Genomic DNA, 17592 nt, shown 5'->3' with positions numbered 1-17592 from the left:
GCAGCCTCAGTACATGCTTGTGCTTTAATCAAGCTAATTATCTTTATAGTACAGGTACACATTAGACTGACTCATGGAACCAGTTTTAAAAGCTGTACAGTGGAGTATTCTCTCTTCTCACCCTAGCCTGTACACCCCATGCTCAGCCTGCAATGAGAACATGGAAGAGCTAGTTCCTCCTGATCCCCCCAGGGAAATGTAACTTCCATTAACATGGCTCAAAACGCAGCTGCCATTGGCAAATTAGCAGGAAACTCCAACAGTAAACATGGGCTCAAACTTGTTTTTTTGGCCATTGAGGCAAGCTGTGGCTTGCCTGCAACAGCTAGTTTTGCCACTAGTATGAGATATGAGATTAAGTCAGCAGCTTCTACTTGTTCAGGCCTCATTTTAGGCCATCAGCAACTGAGGCCAGTTTTAGAAAGTACAAATCTTCTTTAGCAGATGCTTAGGTCAACCACGAAAGAGTGCCCTTAGTTTCCTTCTGTTGGTCAGGTTTTTTTTTTGCACCTATGAGATGGAAACTTTAAATCGCTTATTTTAGAGCTAAGGAGGTTTCAGTCACATCCAAGCTTACTTGAAAATTTTATCCCATGTGGCTAGATAAAAGTTTGCTTTATTCTAATGCTCTAAGCATCAGGGTGTTCTCTTACGAAGTCTGAGTATAACTTAAGAATGCTTTTATTTTGCTTTGTGAACGAGGTGGACTGAATTTTCCATCCATGCCCCTTGCCTGAAAACCAGTCTGTTAGACTCCAGTAGTGAGAGAGAGAGATTGGGACAGACCCTGTTGAAGACATTCACAGCAGTGATTTGGAAAGAGGCTTCAGAAGCATGTAGTACAAATCCAGAAAGTGTGATTTATTGTCAGATTTCAGAAATACAAAAAAAGACTAAACATCTTTGTTCCTCTTTAAGGGCTTGGCTGCCAGACAGGAGGACACCTCCACCCACCATCTCAGTGTTTTGTGGTGCTTTGTCTTTAGAAGGTGTAGAAATCCGGTTTCTCTGCTGAGAAGTTGAAGGTTGGTCTTTCTTGGTCAGATTCTGGCTGCAGGTTTGGATTCTCCTAGAGAAAGACAAATACTCCTCAGCTGAATGATAGTGGCAGTAGCAGCTTGTTGGGATTGCCGAGGCCCAAGTTTATGCCCTCTTGTTGCTCTTCTAAAATCTAGAAAGTACTCAGGGTAGGTCTAAGCTGCAGCTGGGAGCAAGCCTCCCAGCCCAAGTAGGCAGACACTGACTGGCTTCACTCAATCTAGTACACTAGAAATAGCGGAAGAGAGACTGCAGCTTGCCATCCTTGCTCCGATCCAAGAAGTTGGATGGGCTTGTGAGGTCAAGCTGCTGCCTGAGCTTGCTTCCAGCTGTAGTGTGAACATATCGGGGGCAGTTAGCTAAGAGTATTTCATGCAATGGAGACTGGCCATTTGACTTGACTAAATGACTCGTTTCTTATAGCAGTGGAATGCTCAGATCAGTCATCTCCCTGCCAGTGCCATGAAGACTAGGGACTAGTTCAGGTGCTGTTCCAAGCCATCTAGTACTGCACAAAGCAGTGATATTCTAGGCCTCCTGTATTGATTGTGTAGATGGGCTGACTGTCATGGCTACAGGTCAAGTGTCTCACAGAAGCATAACAGTAGAATCAGGGTTCACTCAAGTTCTGATCACTGCTGTTACAGCCTGACAGTGTCTTCAAAAGGAAGATGGCAAAAACAGACTTCTTCCTGTGCCCCTAATCCTTCAAGATTCGGGTCAGCTACCCAGAACAGCTACCCTATAAACATCATGACTAAAATCCTGCAGAGTGTTCCTTTTAACAATAGTTTCTAGACCTTAGGGTTTGGGATATGAACATTATGCCGATATCGCACCTAGAGATTTTAGTCAGAATCTGGGCCCCACAGTGCTTGGGCACTGTACAGACTGGTATGAGAAGCCCTGCTCAAAAAGCTTGTCATTTAAAGGTGCCCCAATTCATCTTGATGAGTGTTCACTCTTAAGCCTAATGTTATAAATACATTTCAGATACTTTAGCAGCACAGCTATGCTCTGTGTTTGTGCATGCACAAATGCTGTAACTGCAGTTAAGTCACATAGTGGCACATGAGCTGCTAGACAGGGCTAAGTACCCTGTATCATTTTCCCCTCCCCACATGCAACAGTAACCGTAACTTTAGAGTTCCTGCATAAGGCCAGTGTTCTAAGCTTAACCTTTGCTAGAGGGAGATTTGTTGTGAACTAACATGATTTGACCCTCTACCTATAGGAATAGCAGCTTGACAAGAGTTCTCAATTAGAAGTAGGATGTTTAGTCTGGTCTTCCATTCATGACAATAAGTTAGCTAAGCTTTAAATAAGTAAAGCCTATGTACATTTGCAGTTCATATAAATCTTGAATCATTCCAACAGATGTCATTTGGAGATAGCCAAAAGGAACTCCAGAAGCAAGACAGGATCTGGTTGACTTTGTTGGGCATGAGCTTCTGGAGTCCAGATCAGTAACGGATCCTGGTGAACTGAATAATGGCACAGTCTGAGGCTAACAAACTGCAGAAGCTCAAGATTGTTTCAGGGTCCTGAAAGCCTGGATGGAGAGACCTGGCACAAGATACTATTCAGAGATCACATGTGATTACTACTTTCAAGTGGTAGAATGGGGAGAACAGTTGAGACAGTCCACATACCTCACTAGCAAAATATTTCTCTATGAGACCTAAAGCAGCTCGATAAACCATGGTATTATCATGGGTTTGCAGTGCTTCAATTTTCTCCAGGCCACCAAGTTCCTCCACTAGAAAGCACAGCTTTTCTGTCTCTTCCAGCTTCTCAGCTGCCTGTGGATGTTGGGAGAAGGAGCAAGGAGATTAGGTATCAGCTGCCATGAGGTGCCTTCTTGACATGCTGAAAAAAGTAATCTGGTGACAATATAATTTAACTCCATCAGATGGCACCTTGTTCTGGGACTATCCATTGAGTACCCACTCCTATATACCAAAGTATTGAAGACCGTCAACTCTCATTTGTGAGCTACAAGCTCTCCATTTGGATCCTGCAGTGCTATAAGAATGAGGCCTCAAACTCAGGTATTTACAAAAATTAAACCACACAATAAGTACTTGGCTCCATGGGATTTAGTTCTAATCCTCTAGGATCAGTTGATCTTTAGTTGTTAACCTCAGTGCTTTTATTTACATATTAAGATTTAGTTTTCAAGAACCCTTTACTTCTGTGCTGTTACACAGCAGGTCAATAGGAATGGATTTTATTTCTAGAGGTGGGCCAATATGGACACAGGATACTTAGTGCCATACTAGCTTGTTTCATCCTTTTATGAAGGAAGAAAAGCACAGATTCCTGCTTACAGCTCTGTTCCTCTTAGCACTACTTTTAACTTTATCTAAGTCAGCTCAAGTTTTTGGTATTTAGTTGTCATTTGGGGGCAACACTTGCATTCTTGTACTGCTTACAGCCTATTCCAAGGGTAGGGCCAATACTGGTGATCCATGTGCACAAGCAAGGTGTGACCCTAGTGCATAAAAGTTTGAGGGCCCCGCACAAGGGAAAAGCCGCCACTTACAAAAAAAAAAAAAAAAAAAGCAAGGCCACCCCTGGAAAAGAAGATCTTACCAAGAAGAGATTTGAAATTGTGTCAAGGATGACCAGGATGGTTTTGCCATCTCTGGCAGAGAGCAGATTGAGCAGAGGGTTAAGGACCCCACACTGGACTAGTTCCACCACTTGCTGTACAGTGCCTCCTGTTGTGAAGTTGGCTACTGCCCACACGGCCTCTTTCTGAGCTTTAAATTCCCCCTGCAAGAGAGATGCGTGTTGGAACTTGGAGATCCAGCCACCTGGACCTATAAAATGTAACTAGACAGTTTCCTTGATATGCAGTTTGCTTAAGCACTCTGTAGTCTCAGGAGTCTGCTTAGTTCTTGAATTAAGTTAAGCTTTGTAGAGGTGACATATGGGGGGCATGCAGGGTCAAATCTCCCCCCACCCCCCCGATTTGCTGCTTGGCTTTGTACGGAGCATGCTCATATGGACTGAGCATGCTCAGTAACACTGCTGAAGCCAGATGCCCTCACTCTGCCTCCCCACTCCACAACTGTCAGCAGGCACAAGTCATTGACACTTGAGATGTATGAAAGAGGTTAGTCATAGGGGAAGAGTACCTGCATGCTTCTATGAGGGGCATGTGAGAAAAGCGTGCAGCTCCCTTGCAGTTTTAAGGCACATGAAACAGGCCAGAGTACCTCAAGAGGATGAGCAGCGTGTGCTGTTCCTCTTAGTCCAAACAAAGTCTGACTAGAAGTGGGAAGCATGGTGCTTTTATTAACTCAGCACTGCTTTTGTGGTAGTGGTCATCCCAGCACCACACGTCACCCACACTGCTTCTCCCATACCTTTCAGAGTAACGGCCATGTTACTCTTCTTTTTGCAAATACAGACTATTTGTGGCACCTTAGAGACTAACCAATTTATTTGAGCATAAGCTTTTGTGAGCTACAGCTCACTTCATCGGATGCATACTGTGGACAGATCTATACTTTCCACAGTATGCATCCGATGAAGTGAGCTGTAGCTCACGAAAGCTTATGCTCAAATAAATTGGTTAGTCTAAGGTGCCACAAGTCCTCCTTTTCTTTCTCCTGTACCTTATCTAGCAGCTCCACCAAGGGAGGTAGCAGTCCGCAGGTAATGAGTTGCTGGATCTGATGGCAAGGTCCTGCTGCAATGTTACTGAGAGTCCATGCTGCTTCCTTCTGTATAGTTGGCTTTGGGTGTTGCAAGAGCTGTGGCAGGACGGCCAACACACCTGCATCAATGGCCATCTGGGTCTGCTCATCCGTCCCAGTGACTACATTTCCAATAGCACGTAGAGCAGGGGTCTAGATAGAGAGAAATGATTCACTCCCTGAATGAACTAGAGGAGGAGATTGTCACCCAAGAGGCAGAACTAGTTTAAGTCTGGGGTACCTGCCAAAGACTAACAAGCGTTTCCCCTCAATGTTGGTCTTTCCCTTACTGACCAGTAGAAAAAGGTCATTCATGCTGCTGGCCCATGCAGCCATAAACTAGTGCACAACTCTGGTGTCCTACCTTCAAGACAAGTTCCACTTTCAGAGGAAGTTGGCTTGTTAAACCTTTATGTCATGCAACCATAAACAAGCAAGACCAGGGTGTTGGATCAGCAGCAGAGCTACTTCTGCAATCTAGGGAGCAGGACAATCCCGTTATGGTGGACAAGGATACATTTGTTTCCCTCCCGCCTTTAGCATGCTTCCGATTCCAGTCCTAGAAGGGAAGAGCCTTGCTTTTTAGGTTTCCCTTTGTAGCACTGAATTGTGCCTTTGTGGAGGAGTGAGGTTCATGAAAGAATGAGCATTCCTTGCCATAGGCCATGTGCTCTACATACCACAACACTTAATTCTGGACTGCCCATGAGTTCCACCAGCCTCGGGAGAATCCCCGTCTCCACCACCGCATGGATGCGATCATTGGATCCATCAGTCAGGTAGGAAACAGCCCAGCACGTGTCAGAGAGAATGTCCTTATCTTCATGTTTCAGTAGGCGAATGAGCACTGGCAGGATCTGCCTCACTGCCTCAAGGGGAGGGTAGGGGTTCTTGTTCCTGCAGAGGTTTGACAGTGTCCACGTTATATTTCGCAGGAACCCAACCTGAAAAACAAGGGAGGATGTTCTCATACAAAGACTGAGTCTGCAAAGCTAAGGCCAGGGAAAGGAAGCACTCTAGAAATGGTGCATTTGCCCCATTTAATAGCATTTCCTCATGAGTTAGAGGGGAACAGCAAAGATAGTCAGTGTAGGGGAATCCTGCAAAGCCAGTGGCAGGTTTCTGTGACGTTTGAGGCAGGGAGTGGGGGAGAAAGGATAAGATGGGAGATTAGTTAATAGGGTGCCTCCCATCTGAGATGAGGTAAGAGTAAGAAAGCAGCCTCCTTCCACCATGTTAAATTGCCACCTGGTGAGAAGTCTCAAACAGATACAAAAACAGTATGAGATTTTTAACTAGAGCTGTTTGGCATTTAACTTGTAACATGCCAATTTCCAAGGCAAGCATTTGCCTGACTTTGGGACCAAGATTATGAAGTAATCCCCTATCCAGATCAGAACTGGAGTGGTTGGTTTTTCAGCATGGGCAAGACTGGCTGATCTAATGTACTGTGCACAGAGGCTATGAATAGCTAGTGCTGTGCAGACCATATTCATCACAGCAGGAGGAAAGCAATGACTTTCTGAAAGACAGCAACATCTGGGTTCACAAAGTTGCATTTACCATATTATGTTTTCTATGCACAATCTATCCATGCTGTTCCCTGGGAGGAGGCAAGAGAGTGCGAGAACATCCAGGAATGCAGCAGCAAGAGAAATACTGCAAGATCTAGGAGTATCTAAGGCAGGGCTTCTCAAACTGGGAGGTCACAAGGTTATTATGTGGGGAGTCATGAGCTGTCAGCCTCCACCTCAAACCCCATTTCATCGCCAGCATTTATAGTAGTGTTAAATTTTAAGAAGTGTTTGATTTATAAGGGGGGGTTGCACACAGAGGCTTGCTATGTGAAAGGGGTCACCAATACAAAAATTGGAGAACCATTGATCTAAGGGAAGGAGTTTGCTTAACACTGCCCTAAATTGCCCCTCCTCTACCTTGAGGAGGTGTACAGCAGGCTCTCCTGCCTGTATTCTACCCATAGGACAGGGCAATATAGGGCATCAGTGCCCTACAGACACCCTGCCCTAGGCATCCATGCAGGTCACTAGGCCCTGCCCTAACCCTGCCATTTCCCAGGCAGCATCTTATATAAAGCCTCAGCCCTTCCTGGGAGGAGGGGAGCCTTGGAGACACAGTTATCAGCTCAGAAACCCTCAGCAGGGTCAGACTAAGCAGTTGGTCCAGGGAAGTGTGTATTTGACAGTTATGTGGTAAGCAACTGTCTAGTGGATCCCTCACATGGGTTTGCAGATAAAGTGATTTATAATACACCTGCATTGCCAACCTCCAACCCCCCTTTATTATTTTGGGGTTTTTTTTGGTTTTTGAGCCAAGGTTTTAAATTCTTTGGGGTAGGGACTAACTGTCTTCATGTATAGTAACTGGTTTTGAAGCATTTAACACCGGCTCAAATACTAGCCATTTCCTCCTGCCCCCTTCACATCCTTTGGGGGGAGAGTGACAATTCAGCATCTCACCACTTTCTATCTAATTCTGACAGTTGTTTGCTACTGAGCACTGGACCAGTGGAAAGGTTTAAAAGAGGATGAGACCTAGAGTGGAAAAAGTTCCTTAGATCTAGGTGCAGGGGGTCCAACTTGGTACCTCTACACATTTGCCACCATTAGACAGCCAAATCAACATCTGACAGGTGAAAGCAGTCAGATCTTTGTTAGTTTGTATCCAGTGGAAGTCTTCAGTTAGCCAATCACAAGCCACTAATTAATCCTTTTCTTCCAGCCCCTCCTCCAACAGTTTTATCTCAAGAGCAGAGCCCATTCCACCTTTACACAAATGGGTTAACATTTGGCTGTGTTACAAGTGATTAGTAGTCACAGTTCAGCAATTAGTCAAGTGATTAACAGCTACTAATTCAAGGAGTTAGAATATTTACAGGAGTAGAAGGTGACACCAGAGCCAACAGAGGAGGAATCACATTGTTGTGGATAAGGGAGTCTCTGTACATGGGGCCATCACCTGTGTGGAGAAGAGCAGAATGGTTTGACAGTTGTCTTATCTAGCAGCCAGACATCTTCCTGTTGTGTTAAAGAACATTACTACAAGTCCTATCTACACCTGCCACCAACAGTAGGTGATGAGGTGGTCTATTTTTGGTAGGCAAACTAGAGCAATAAATGGAGACAGGTTTCAGAGTGGTAGCCGTGTTAGCCTGCATCAGCAAAAACAACGAGGAGTCCTTGTGGCACCTTAGAGGCTAACAAATTTGTTAGTCTAAGATGCCACAAGGACTTCCTGTTAGAGCTATAAGTATTGTTTGTTTTCAGTTGGTGAGGATTCAGTGGCCAGACAGTTTTTCCCCCCTTACACCAACTGAATTTTAAGAAAATCAAAACCATGCTCTCTTGGGCAAGGAAGGAGTGGTAGAAGAGGCAGATATGGGGGAAAAAATAAAAACTGAGTACTTGCCTTCATTACAAGAGGAATTTAAGGTCTCAATAAGGGTTGTTAGCCAACATCTGTGTGCCGAAGGGGTTTGCCTATACCACAAGGTTGGATAGATGGATTTATTGGTTCTACCCTAGTCTTTATTCGACCTTAGGCTTTATCTTGAGAAGCCTAGATATCTAGTTCCATTAAGGCTAGAGGGCATGAGGTTATTGCCAAGGCAACACTGATCACAAGGCAAAATCTGGAGGCATTCCAAAGGAGAGCCCTTGCACAGGTCACCATTTTGTGAAAGCTAGAGAGCACCTCTTACCTGCTATGTTACCTAGTGCCCACACAGACTGTTCACTGATATGCATGTGTGGAGAAGACAAGAGGGCTACGAAGGCTGGGACAGCACCTGCCTCCACAACAGCTCTTGTCTGGTCAGATGTTCCAGAAGCAATGTTAGTCAGTGCCCATGCGGCTTCGAACTGCAAGGTAACGTTATCGTTACGGCTCAAGAATTCCACCAGTTTGGGAATAATCCCTGCTTCAATAATCTGATTGAGAGGTGGGTTCCTCTGCCGGGACAGCATCCTCCTGTGGGGGGACAGGAGACAGGAAATGGCATCTTAGGGTAAGTTCTCTCCATCAGTGGGAAATCTTGATGAACCACAATCCTATAGATCAGATAGTGAGATAGACCCTGGGAGTGTTTTACACAGTGAGTAGACAAGCTCTGTAGCTCTCACTACAGGAAAACTGAATTCAGCATCTAGTTTAGGCAAATCCTACAGTAGTTTTGTTTGTGTATCCAAGAGTTAGTCTTCTACAAAAGCACTGTAGAACAGGTCTTCAAGAGGTCATGGTGGTAGCAATATCATGATTTGTTTATGGCTCAGAGCAGTGGCAACCAGAGAACATGTTAACAAGAGCAGTAATGCTCCCTCTTTCCTGTTTAAAGCTTACTGCTTTTTGTGGGGCATCCTTTAGAAGACTTGTTTTCTGATACAGTCTCCCAGTTTGACTACCGACAGCTTGTTGAGATTTTGCCTGCATTCAAGAGCTAATTGCAGGTCAGCTCTGCCATGCACCTGGAAGACTGGCTGCCTTCCTCTTCCTTGAAGGGGTCAGTCACATCTAGTTTTCAAGTGGTTTTAATTATGTGCACAAGTTGGGACTAGTAGAGGTCAAGTTGGTCACTTGTGAAGCAAATGCATTTGAACCAGTCCCCAGAGGAGCAAAGTTACTGCACTGCCTATCAACCACCATGGGTCCTTTAGGAAGGCTCTTGGGGTACATCTACACTGCAATTGAAAAACACCCACAGCTGGCTCATGCCAGGGGCTTGGGCTAAGGGGCTGTTTAACTGCAGTGCAGACGTTTAGACTTGGACTGCAGCCTGACCTTTGGGACCCTCCCACCTCAGGCTCAAGCTTCTGTGAACATCTACACTACAATGAACAGCCCCTTAGCCTGAGCCCTGCAAGTCCAGGCCAGCCACAGGTTTAACTGCAGTATAGACGTGCCCTAGTCATTCTGGCAGACATATCATACCCTTGTCGAGGGAGTAGAGTCAGCAGAAGAAGCCAGGAGGAGCCTTCAGTGAGTGGAGGCAGCCACAGCAACCCCTCTGCCTTTTGAAGGCCAAGGTGGGAGGCTGCTATGTGGCCTGAAGGAAGAGTAGCACCTCAAAACAGGCCTAACCCTTTGAGGAGAGGAGACACTTAACCCTCTGTGTTCCTTCACAGTGCTTGTCCCCTCAGACATTAAAGTCAGTTTTTAAACTGTTCTAACCTGAGCTTCAGACATTGATTGGTTTCTTCCACCCCCTCTCCCTCCACTTGGCCCCCCATCACTCTCACTTGCTTATGGAAAGCAAAGAATCATCCCTTTCCCCACCCATGAATTAGCAAGGAAGCAACCCTACCTCTACACAGGCTAATGTTTGAGTTGCCTCATGTTTTGGATTCTTGCTTTTGTATCCTTGCCCTCCTGCCCCCCATTACTGCAGTATTTGAATGCCTCAATCTGATTTCTTCCCTTCCTCACAATTGTGTTGTGAAGTACTATTATCCCCATTTTACAGATTGAAAACTGAGGCAGACACACTAAGCAACTTGCCCAAGGTCACACAGGAAGTCTGGTGAAGTAGGGACTTCACAGATGTCAAGTCCTATGCCAATACCCTAACCACTGGACAATCCATCCTCTCTAGTCCTTCAATGAGGTCTGCAGTAAAACTCTTGAGCAGGGAACAGGTCTCTAGCACAAATGGACACTACATCAATGTGTGTGTTCTATTCCACAGAAAACTGTTACAACATACCTGGCTGTCTGAGTAGCCTTCAGATGAAGCTCAGGATTGTTCCCATTCACAGCTTGAACTATTTCCTCCAAGGAGAGCTGAGCAGTCTGTCATGGAGAAATGAGATTCAGAGTCAGACAAGGTAAGCCAAGACTCAGACTTAAGCTGTGTAGTCAAATAGAAGCCTAGGCCCAATCGGTCACTAGTGCATGTCTAAATAGCCATCCTTTATGCAGTGCAGTTTCAGGATGAGAGAAGAAGTCAGTCCATGAAAACCTCAGATGTAACTGATCCCTTGTGCCAGGCAGGATTAAGGTCGTAAGTTCTGAAAGTTTGTTGAGAAGGTTCCAGTGTAGCCAGACTATCAGCTATCACATTTCATTCACTGCTCAAGTAGCCAGCTTGGGTTCTTGCCAGTTCTATCTTCCAATGGTGTATGTTAGACTTTCTGTTAGACGTTTTCAGACATCCCCTTTCTTGGTTTTTTTTTTTTAATATTCTTCCTGTAGAACTGAGTTACTTAAACTAGGACTTTGTGAGCTGCTCAGATGTTGCAGTGAACACTACAGAGTGGCTAGCAACTAAGTCACTATGCAAGTTAGGTTGGCCATTGAGTCTAGCAGCTAGAATGGTTTTTGCACAGTAGTGCACTGTACTCACTGCATTCTTTTTCTCTTGTTCTGGAGAAAGACTCTCCCCCATGGAAGAGAAAGAAATATTCCTTCGTTTTAGGATCTGTTCATCTTTCTTGGCCTTCCGAAGTTCTACATTAACCTCCATCCTCTGGCGTCTCATTGCCTATGAAGGAAGAGTGCCATATGTTACAAGCTGTTTTGTGAGTGTGAGCTCTGAAAAATCGATGTTTCATAGCAGTGCACACATTATTTCTCTAGGAAGTGATCTGACTTCTATCCCAAGTTTAGTCTTCAAGTGCACGGCTCAGATTTCCTGTTTGACTTATTTAAGCTTTGTAGCTTCACAAATATGGTGACAAGTCTTACACACGACAGATCGGCAACTACAATAGTTATTGGGGTAGGGGGATCATAGCAAGTTTTGAGTTACGCTGCAAGACCAAAAAATGGGAATCTTGTGATGATCTGCCATCGGCCATGAAGCTACCTTTGCAACTGCTCTGGTGACTAGGAGAGCAGAGGATATTCCTGTGGGAGATGCTTTAGTGCTATCCTGGAAAAAATTAAGGTAAATCGGATTCACAGATTACGAGGCCAGAAGAGACCACTGTGTTCATCTCGTCTGACCTCCTGTATAATTAAGTTTGGAAAGATTGCATTTTTGTCTGTAAGTGTCAATTTCACCATCCACACACAAACCAGTGAAAAAAAATATCAATTGAAAATTCAACAGGCAAAGAAAGAAAAGTGCTATTTGAGAAATTCTAGTTTGATTAAGAATATTTACTTTGTATATTTTGACATGTGATGCAGACAATTTGTGCTTAAAGCTTTTTCTGAATCTCAACACTTGTTGTTAAGTAATTGTCTGACACCCCCCAGATGATTTCCTGAAACTGAATGTTTAAAGTTAAAAATGCTTAAAACCAAACAGCAATATTCTGTCAAAATCATAAAAGACATGGAAATTGAATTCTGCAAGGCTTATGTATAAGCCAGGACACAGAACTTCAAGATGCTTCCTGGAGCACATACCTTTTAGAAAAAAGCATCCAATCGCCAACGATGGGGAATACATCAATATCCATGGTAATTTGTTCTAGTGTTAATTACCCTCAGTGTAAATTTAATACTATTTCCAGTCTGAATTTGTCTAACTTCCAGCCATTGGATCAAGTTACACCTTTCTCTGTTAGGCTGAAGAGCCCATTATTAAATATTGGTTCCCCATGTAGGTACTCATCACCCCATAACTTTCTCTTGGTTAAGCTAAAGAGACTGAGCTCCTTGAGTCAATTATAAGGCAGGTTTCCTAATCATTTAATTGTTCTCATGGCTCTTCTCTGAGCCCTCTCCAATTTATCAACATCCTTCTTGAATTGTGAGCACCAGAACTGGAGCTACTGTTCCAGTGGTTGCACCAGTGCCAAATACAGAGGTAAAATAATCTTCTTCCTACATGCAATTCTGCTCTTTATGTACCCAAGAATCATATTAGCCAGTTTGGTGACAGCATTGCCCTGGGAGCTTATGATCAGCTGATTATCCACCACAACCCTCAAATCTTTTTCAGAGTCACTGCTTCCCAGGATCAACTCCCACATCCTGTAAACACAGCCTACATTCTTTGCTCCTAGATGGATATATTTAGCTGTATTAAAGACATTGTTTGCTTGTGCCCAATTTACCAAGCAATTCAGATCACTCTGCATCAGAAATCTGCCCTCATCATTATTTATGAAGGACAGCTTTTGTCTTGCATCCTTACATGTGCTAAAGGGGAACGGCAGCCTCATTTAGACATGTTAGAAACAGCTAATATATTGGCATAGATGGTTTCATTTCACTAGGAAACTCCAGACCAAGATTTAGGAGGACTTGTTCTGACATTTCCCCTCTCTCAAGGCTGTCACAACTCTGTCTACACTGGCACCTCCTATCAGGAAGTTTTGATAAAGCCATCCTCCGTCAGTCCCCCATTTAGGGCATTCCTGATGCCAGTATAGTCAGACTGTTCTCTGGTGCACATGCAAATCCGACACTGATCACAATACAGTTATCCTCTCAGAGAGCTTCACTGCAGCCACGTACAAGGACTTGGCTCCACTTGAGTGTTATTTCAGATTGATTGAGACAAACACAATCAGGTATAACTATTCCCAAAGCTGTGGGTCCAGAATGCTGTGTTATGGTGCTGTAACAGAATCAGAGGCCGTGCATCACTGTGCTTTTTCAAAGCAAGTGCAGAGCATTCTGGGCAGACATCCCATGGTACAGTGATCCACCACCAGTCTTAGGAGTTCTGGGATTTTTCTCACTGTATGGGGGAACACCTATTGGAAGCCACTGGAATTTGAGGACTTGGTCAAACCAATGCCCATGACGCCTCTCCTGTTATCCCACATGGGAGCATGGCTGCTATAATTTGTATGTGACTGGGAGAGCACGCGTGCTTTCCAGAAGAGGGCACACCTGGCTGCACACCAACATTTAATCAGGGCGATGACATCTGGTCAAGATGACCCAGGAACAGTAGTGCACACACAGGTAAGACGGGCCCACCCAGGTGGGCACTAATGCAGGGTGCAATAGCAGTGGGAGGACTGCCAGACTCAGAATAGCTCATTCAGAATGGGGATGCACTCGGACCAACCTTATTCCAGGGCAACTCCTTCCAAATTAGAGTGTATCTGCATTCAAAATGGATTAATTAAAGCAGAATGAGATGATGTAATTAAACATGTGGATGCAAGGCAGTTTATCCTAAAGCAATTCAGGTTAATCTAAGATGCTTTCAAGTTTACACAAGCCCCTACAAATATTTTCCTTACCCCAGGATGTTTTTATTTTAAAACTCGGCAGGACTTTTAAAGGTTTGTCATCTTGAGATATCACCAGCTGGAGAAAGTTGCTTCAGTTATGAAACCTGCCCCCAAATCTTGTCAGTTTGCATTTTTTTCCTACTATTTAAATGAGTTTCTCAGTTTCTCTACAAGAGGACCATAGAGGAAGTGCTAGAGAACACTGTTCCAACTGAATAAAACCCAGATCCATCTCTCAAATTCTATATTCTATGCAATCTTTTCAAAGCCTTGACCCCCAAGCAGATAACTGTTTCAAGGGCAGTGTAAAACTCAAACAAGAAACCCCAAACCAAGTAAGACCGTTTTAGTGCTAGCTTCAAGCTGCACAAAATTGTGCCCAGTGCAGTTTAAGCTCCAGTCTGACAGACCTGAAAAGCTGAATCTCTGCCTTTGACAAGCTTCAAGAGCCAGCTTTCTGCCCCAATGATTTCTTACCAAGTTTGTTTCTCTTGTGGTTTAAAGCTAGATCTTGTTCCTTCAAGCCCAAGGCATGTTTTCTTCCTGCTGTATTAAGGCTTGTCTACACATACAGCTGTAGTGGTGCAGTTGTACCACTGTAGTGCTTAGTGAAGATGCTACCTGTACTGACAGGAGACAGGTTTCTCCTCTCTGCGTAAGGAATTAGTCTTCCCAAGAAACGGTCTACACCACAGATTTGTTTAGTGTAACTACATCACTCAGGGGCATGAAGCGATGTAGTTCTATTGACATAAGTTCACAGTATGGATCAATAGTTCTCAGCCTATTTACCATTGTGGGCCATATATGCAGCTCTCTGGTTTATGTGGGCCACATTCACACAATATATATACTCCCTGTATGACCCTGAGGATATCACATGGATCACAGCTGCATGCTTAGTGGGCCACAAGCAGCCCACAGGTTGAGAACCTCTGGTGTAGACCAAGCCTAAATCTCATGTTATATGCTTTATCATATTCTGAAAGATATTGTTTAGACCACTTACGGTCAACATTTTCAAGTTCTGTGCCATAAGGGAAGAGAGCTAGTGAGGAATCATGCATACACATTAATTTGTCAGGACACTGATTGGATGGAGACCTTCATACTTACAGCTGTATCTTTGCCTTTATTTTTAAACTTTTTCATCCTCTCATCTTGCTCGTTTGTGGTAGGCATCTTTTCAGCTGTCTGTTGAGCAAGTTCAAAGCTTCACCTGCAGATAGGATTGGAGACAGAACAGATTTAGTTTCAGTGCTTAGGTAGTTTCACTGCAACTAGCCAACAAGCTACACTGACATGGTTTAACTTGGTCTAAAGGGAGAGGCTGCACCGGGCACAGGTATGGGCTGTGAACATGTTCTAGTGTCCAAAGTCTAGTACTCCAAACTGCATGTGCTGGGGACAAAGCGCTCTACTGCATCAGTGTTTAGGTACAAGTTTGTTTTCTGGACAGGGACAGGAAAGACCATTTAATGCTCATGCTCCAGAGCATGAGCTATCCTGGCAGTTAACCAAACATGGGTCACTTAGAACGCTGACAAAAACCCAGTAACTAACACTAGACCATTGACGTTACATTTGTCACTAAGCACAGAGCAGATCTAGGAAAAGAACCCAGACATGTCCAAAGAGGTTTTTGTAGCCATTACTTGTTACTGTAGATTCTACCTCATGCCATCTTTAGTTTAGACACATTCAAAGCTTGAGACAGATGCAAGAGAATCCATGATGTTGAAAGGGCTGACTATAAAGAGACTGAATATGTGCAAGCCTATTTCCTTACACCACCAGGTAGCCTGCACCGTTAAGGTAATAGAGGTGTTCCAGCTTTTCCTATTTTCCCAGATACATTTGTTGATTCTTATTACACCACTATCAGCCAGTAAGTGGCTCAGATTTAAGTATTTTTCCAGGTCATAATTTGCACTAAGGTTACAATTTGCACTAAGCAGCCTTGCCCATCACAAAGCTCTGCTTACAAGTGTTTAGTTTAAAAAAAAAATGACCACACAACGGTCAATGTTAGCCACAACTACAGACAAACTCAGATGCTGGGGAAAGCACATGGTGCACACCACCAGCTGGTTTATTTCACAGTGGCAGATGATGCAGGTGACCAAACAGCCTGAGCAGTTTGGTAAAGGAGAAGCAAGGCAAGTTTACACTTCAACAGCAGTCCTAGGGGATTACCGGCATTGAAATCATGGATGCAGCTGAGATGTTAGAAGTAAGGTCTTTCTAAACATGCTAGTGTAGCAGTTTTGCACACGTGTTCCAGTTTTATCTTTTTGCATTCACCACCAGGCCTGGGATATATTGCCCAAGCCTTTTGGAGAGGCTAGCCTGAAAATGCTGGCCCTTTGAGGTGCTTCCCACTTAGGCACCATTTAAAGCCATTTAGCCTCAACAGGTGTATGAGAAGCCAGAGGCTCAGATACTGCTACTAGTAGCCAAATCCACAGGTACATACTAGCCAGCTACCCACTAAGAGGAAACACTCTTGGCTAGTCATTCTACCAGCATGCAGCAGGGAGAGGAAGAGGCCAGTCAACTCCACAGGCTTCACCCCTAGGGCTGGATTTAAGCTGTAACTTGCATGCACATAGGGGAGGACAGTTTACTGATCAAACCTTTTGTTTCTGGCTGTACCACTAGCAGAATAGACCTTTCACCCATCAAGTCATTTATCTGATTTCTGCATAGTGGGGGGGAGAGCTCAGTCTAACAAGCTTTGAGATGAGGAGGGGAGACTAAATGCTCCTGCTTCTTCCCAGAGGAAGATTTTAAACGTCCAATGAAAAACTTGTGAAAGCCTCCCTCAGGGGGAGCCTCTTCTAGTACTAACTAGTCCACTACTGCCCGAGCCGCCTAACAGGTCGGTAACCTGCATAGGACTTCTGCCCTCCCAGCAGGAGGGGAAAGTGACCTGTCCCCAGCGGCTGGGAGAGGAGGGAGTAGCTACAGCCTCAAGCAAGCATTCACATCAGGCGAGCCGCCCGCAAGCTGCACCCCCAGAGAGCAGCTCTGCAGAGCCTGGCCTCCTACAGACTGAAGGAGGCTACCCCACGGCACCCCTCTCCCCCCAGCAGGCTGACAAACAAGCGCCAGTGGAAGCGGCGAGCGACCCCTCCAGCCGGCGCAGGGACCCCCGCTACAGCCGCGTCTGCGGCACCAGCTGTTCAACAAAGCCCCCCACCCCCGGCGGCGGTAAAGGGCAGGGGAATGGGGGCTGCTCCCCCCCCCCGGTACCTGCTCAGCCCTCGGCGCTGTGCAAAGACTTCAGCAGCAGCCTGAAGATGGCACTTTAATCTCCCGCGGACCCGTGTCTCCTCCCTGATTGGCTCTTTCCTGGAGCCGCCCCGCCCCCGTAATTGCTTAAAATTCTTTTGCCATAGCAACGCCGGGCTCCACCTTCGCCAGGCTGGGGTGGGGGGGGGTCGGAATCACCCTGCCAGCTGGGGATTGAGAAGGGGCCCCAGCCACGGGCTCTGCTCCAGCCCTTCTCGCGCCAGGGACTTGGCTTGGCTCTTTGGGCTTTTCATCCCCAACCCATCAGTGTCTCTCCCCACCCTTTGCCATGCACCCTGTTGCATCAAAGTTAGGGCCCAGCCAGGCCAGGACTAACAGGGCTGCGGCACTAGGAGGGTGCCAGAAGCGGGTATTTTCCAGTCCATGCAGACTGGCTACGT

General features: G+C 45.2%; 1 protein-coding gene across 2 annotated transcripts; it reads right to left on the bottom strand.

Moving 5' to 3' along the window:
• Positions 1 to 840: 840 nt before the first annotated feature.
• Positions 841 to 17230, bottom strand: KPNA7 (karyopherin subunit alpha 7). Of its 2 annotated transcripts, XM_048866635.1 has the most exons (11): positions 17153 to 17230; positions 15014 to 15116; positions 11101 to 11238; positions 10462 to 10547; positions 8464 to 8732; positions 7639 to 7721; positions 5426 to 5689; positions 4665 to 4898; positions 3634 to 3816; positions 2691 to 2840; positions 841 to 1069 (listed from the first exon to the last, which is right to left on the bottom strand). In XM_048866635.1, the coding sequence occupies exons 2-11, from the start codon at positions 15077 to 15079 to the stop codon at positions 983 to 985; spliced, it is 1560 nt and encodes a 519-aa protein (XP_048722592.1). In that variant the 5' UTR covers positions 15080 to 15116; positions 17153 to 17230; the 3' UTR covers positions 841 to 982. The 2 variants fall into 2 exon arrangements, with proteins under 2 accessions (XP_048722592.1, XP_048722593.1); XM_048866636.1 differs by lacking the exon at positions 11101 to 11238.
• Between the last annotated feature and the right edge of the window lie 362 nt (positions 17231 to 17592).

This window comes from Caretta caretta, chromosome 10 (assembly GCF_965140235.1).
Source record: "Caretta caretta isolate rCarCar2 chromosome 10, rCarCar1.hap1, whole genome shotgun sequence".
Taxonomy (NCBI): Eukaryota; Metazoa; Chordata; order Testudines; family Cheloniidae; genus Caretta; species Caretta caretta.
Note: the sequence above shows the minus strand (reverse complement) of the source record. Positions and strands in the feature narration are given on the sequence as shown.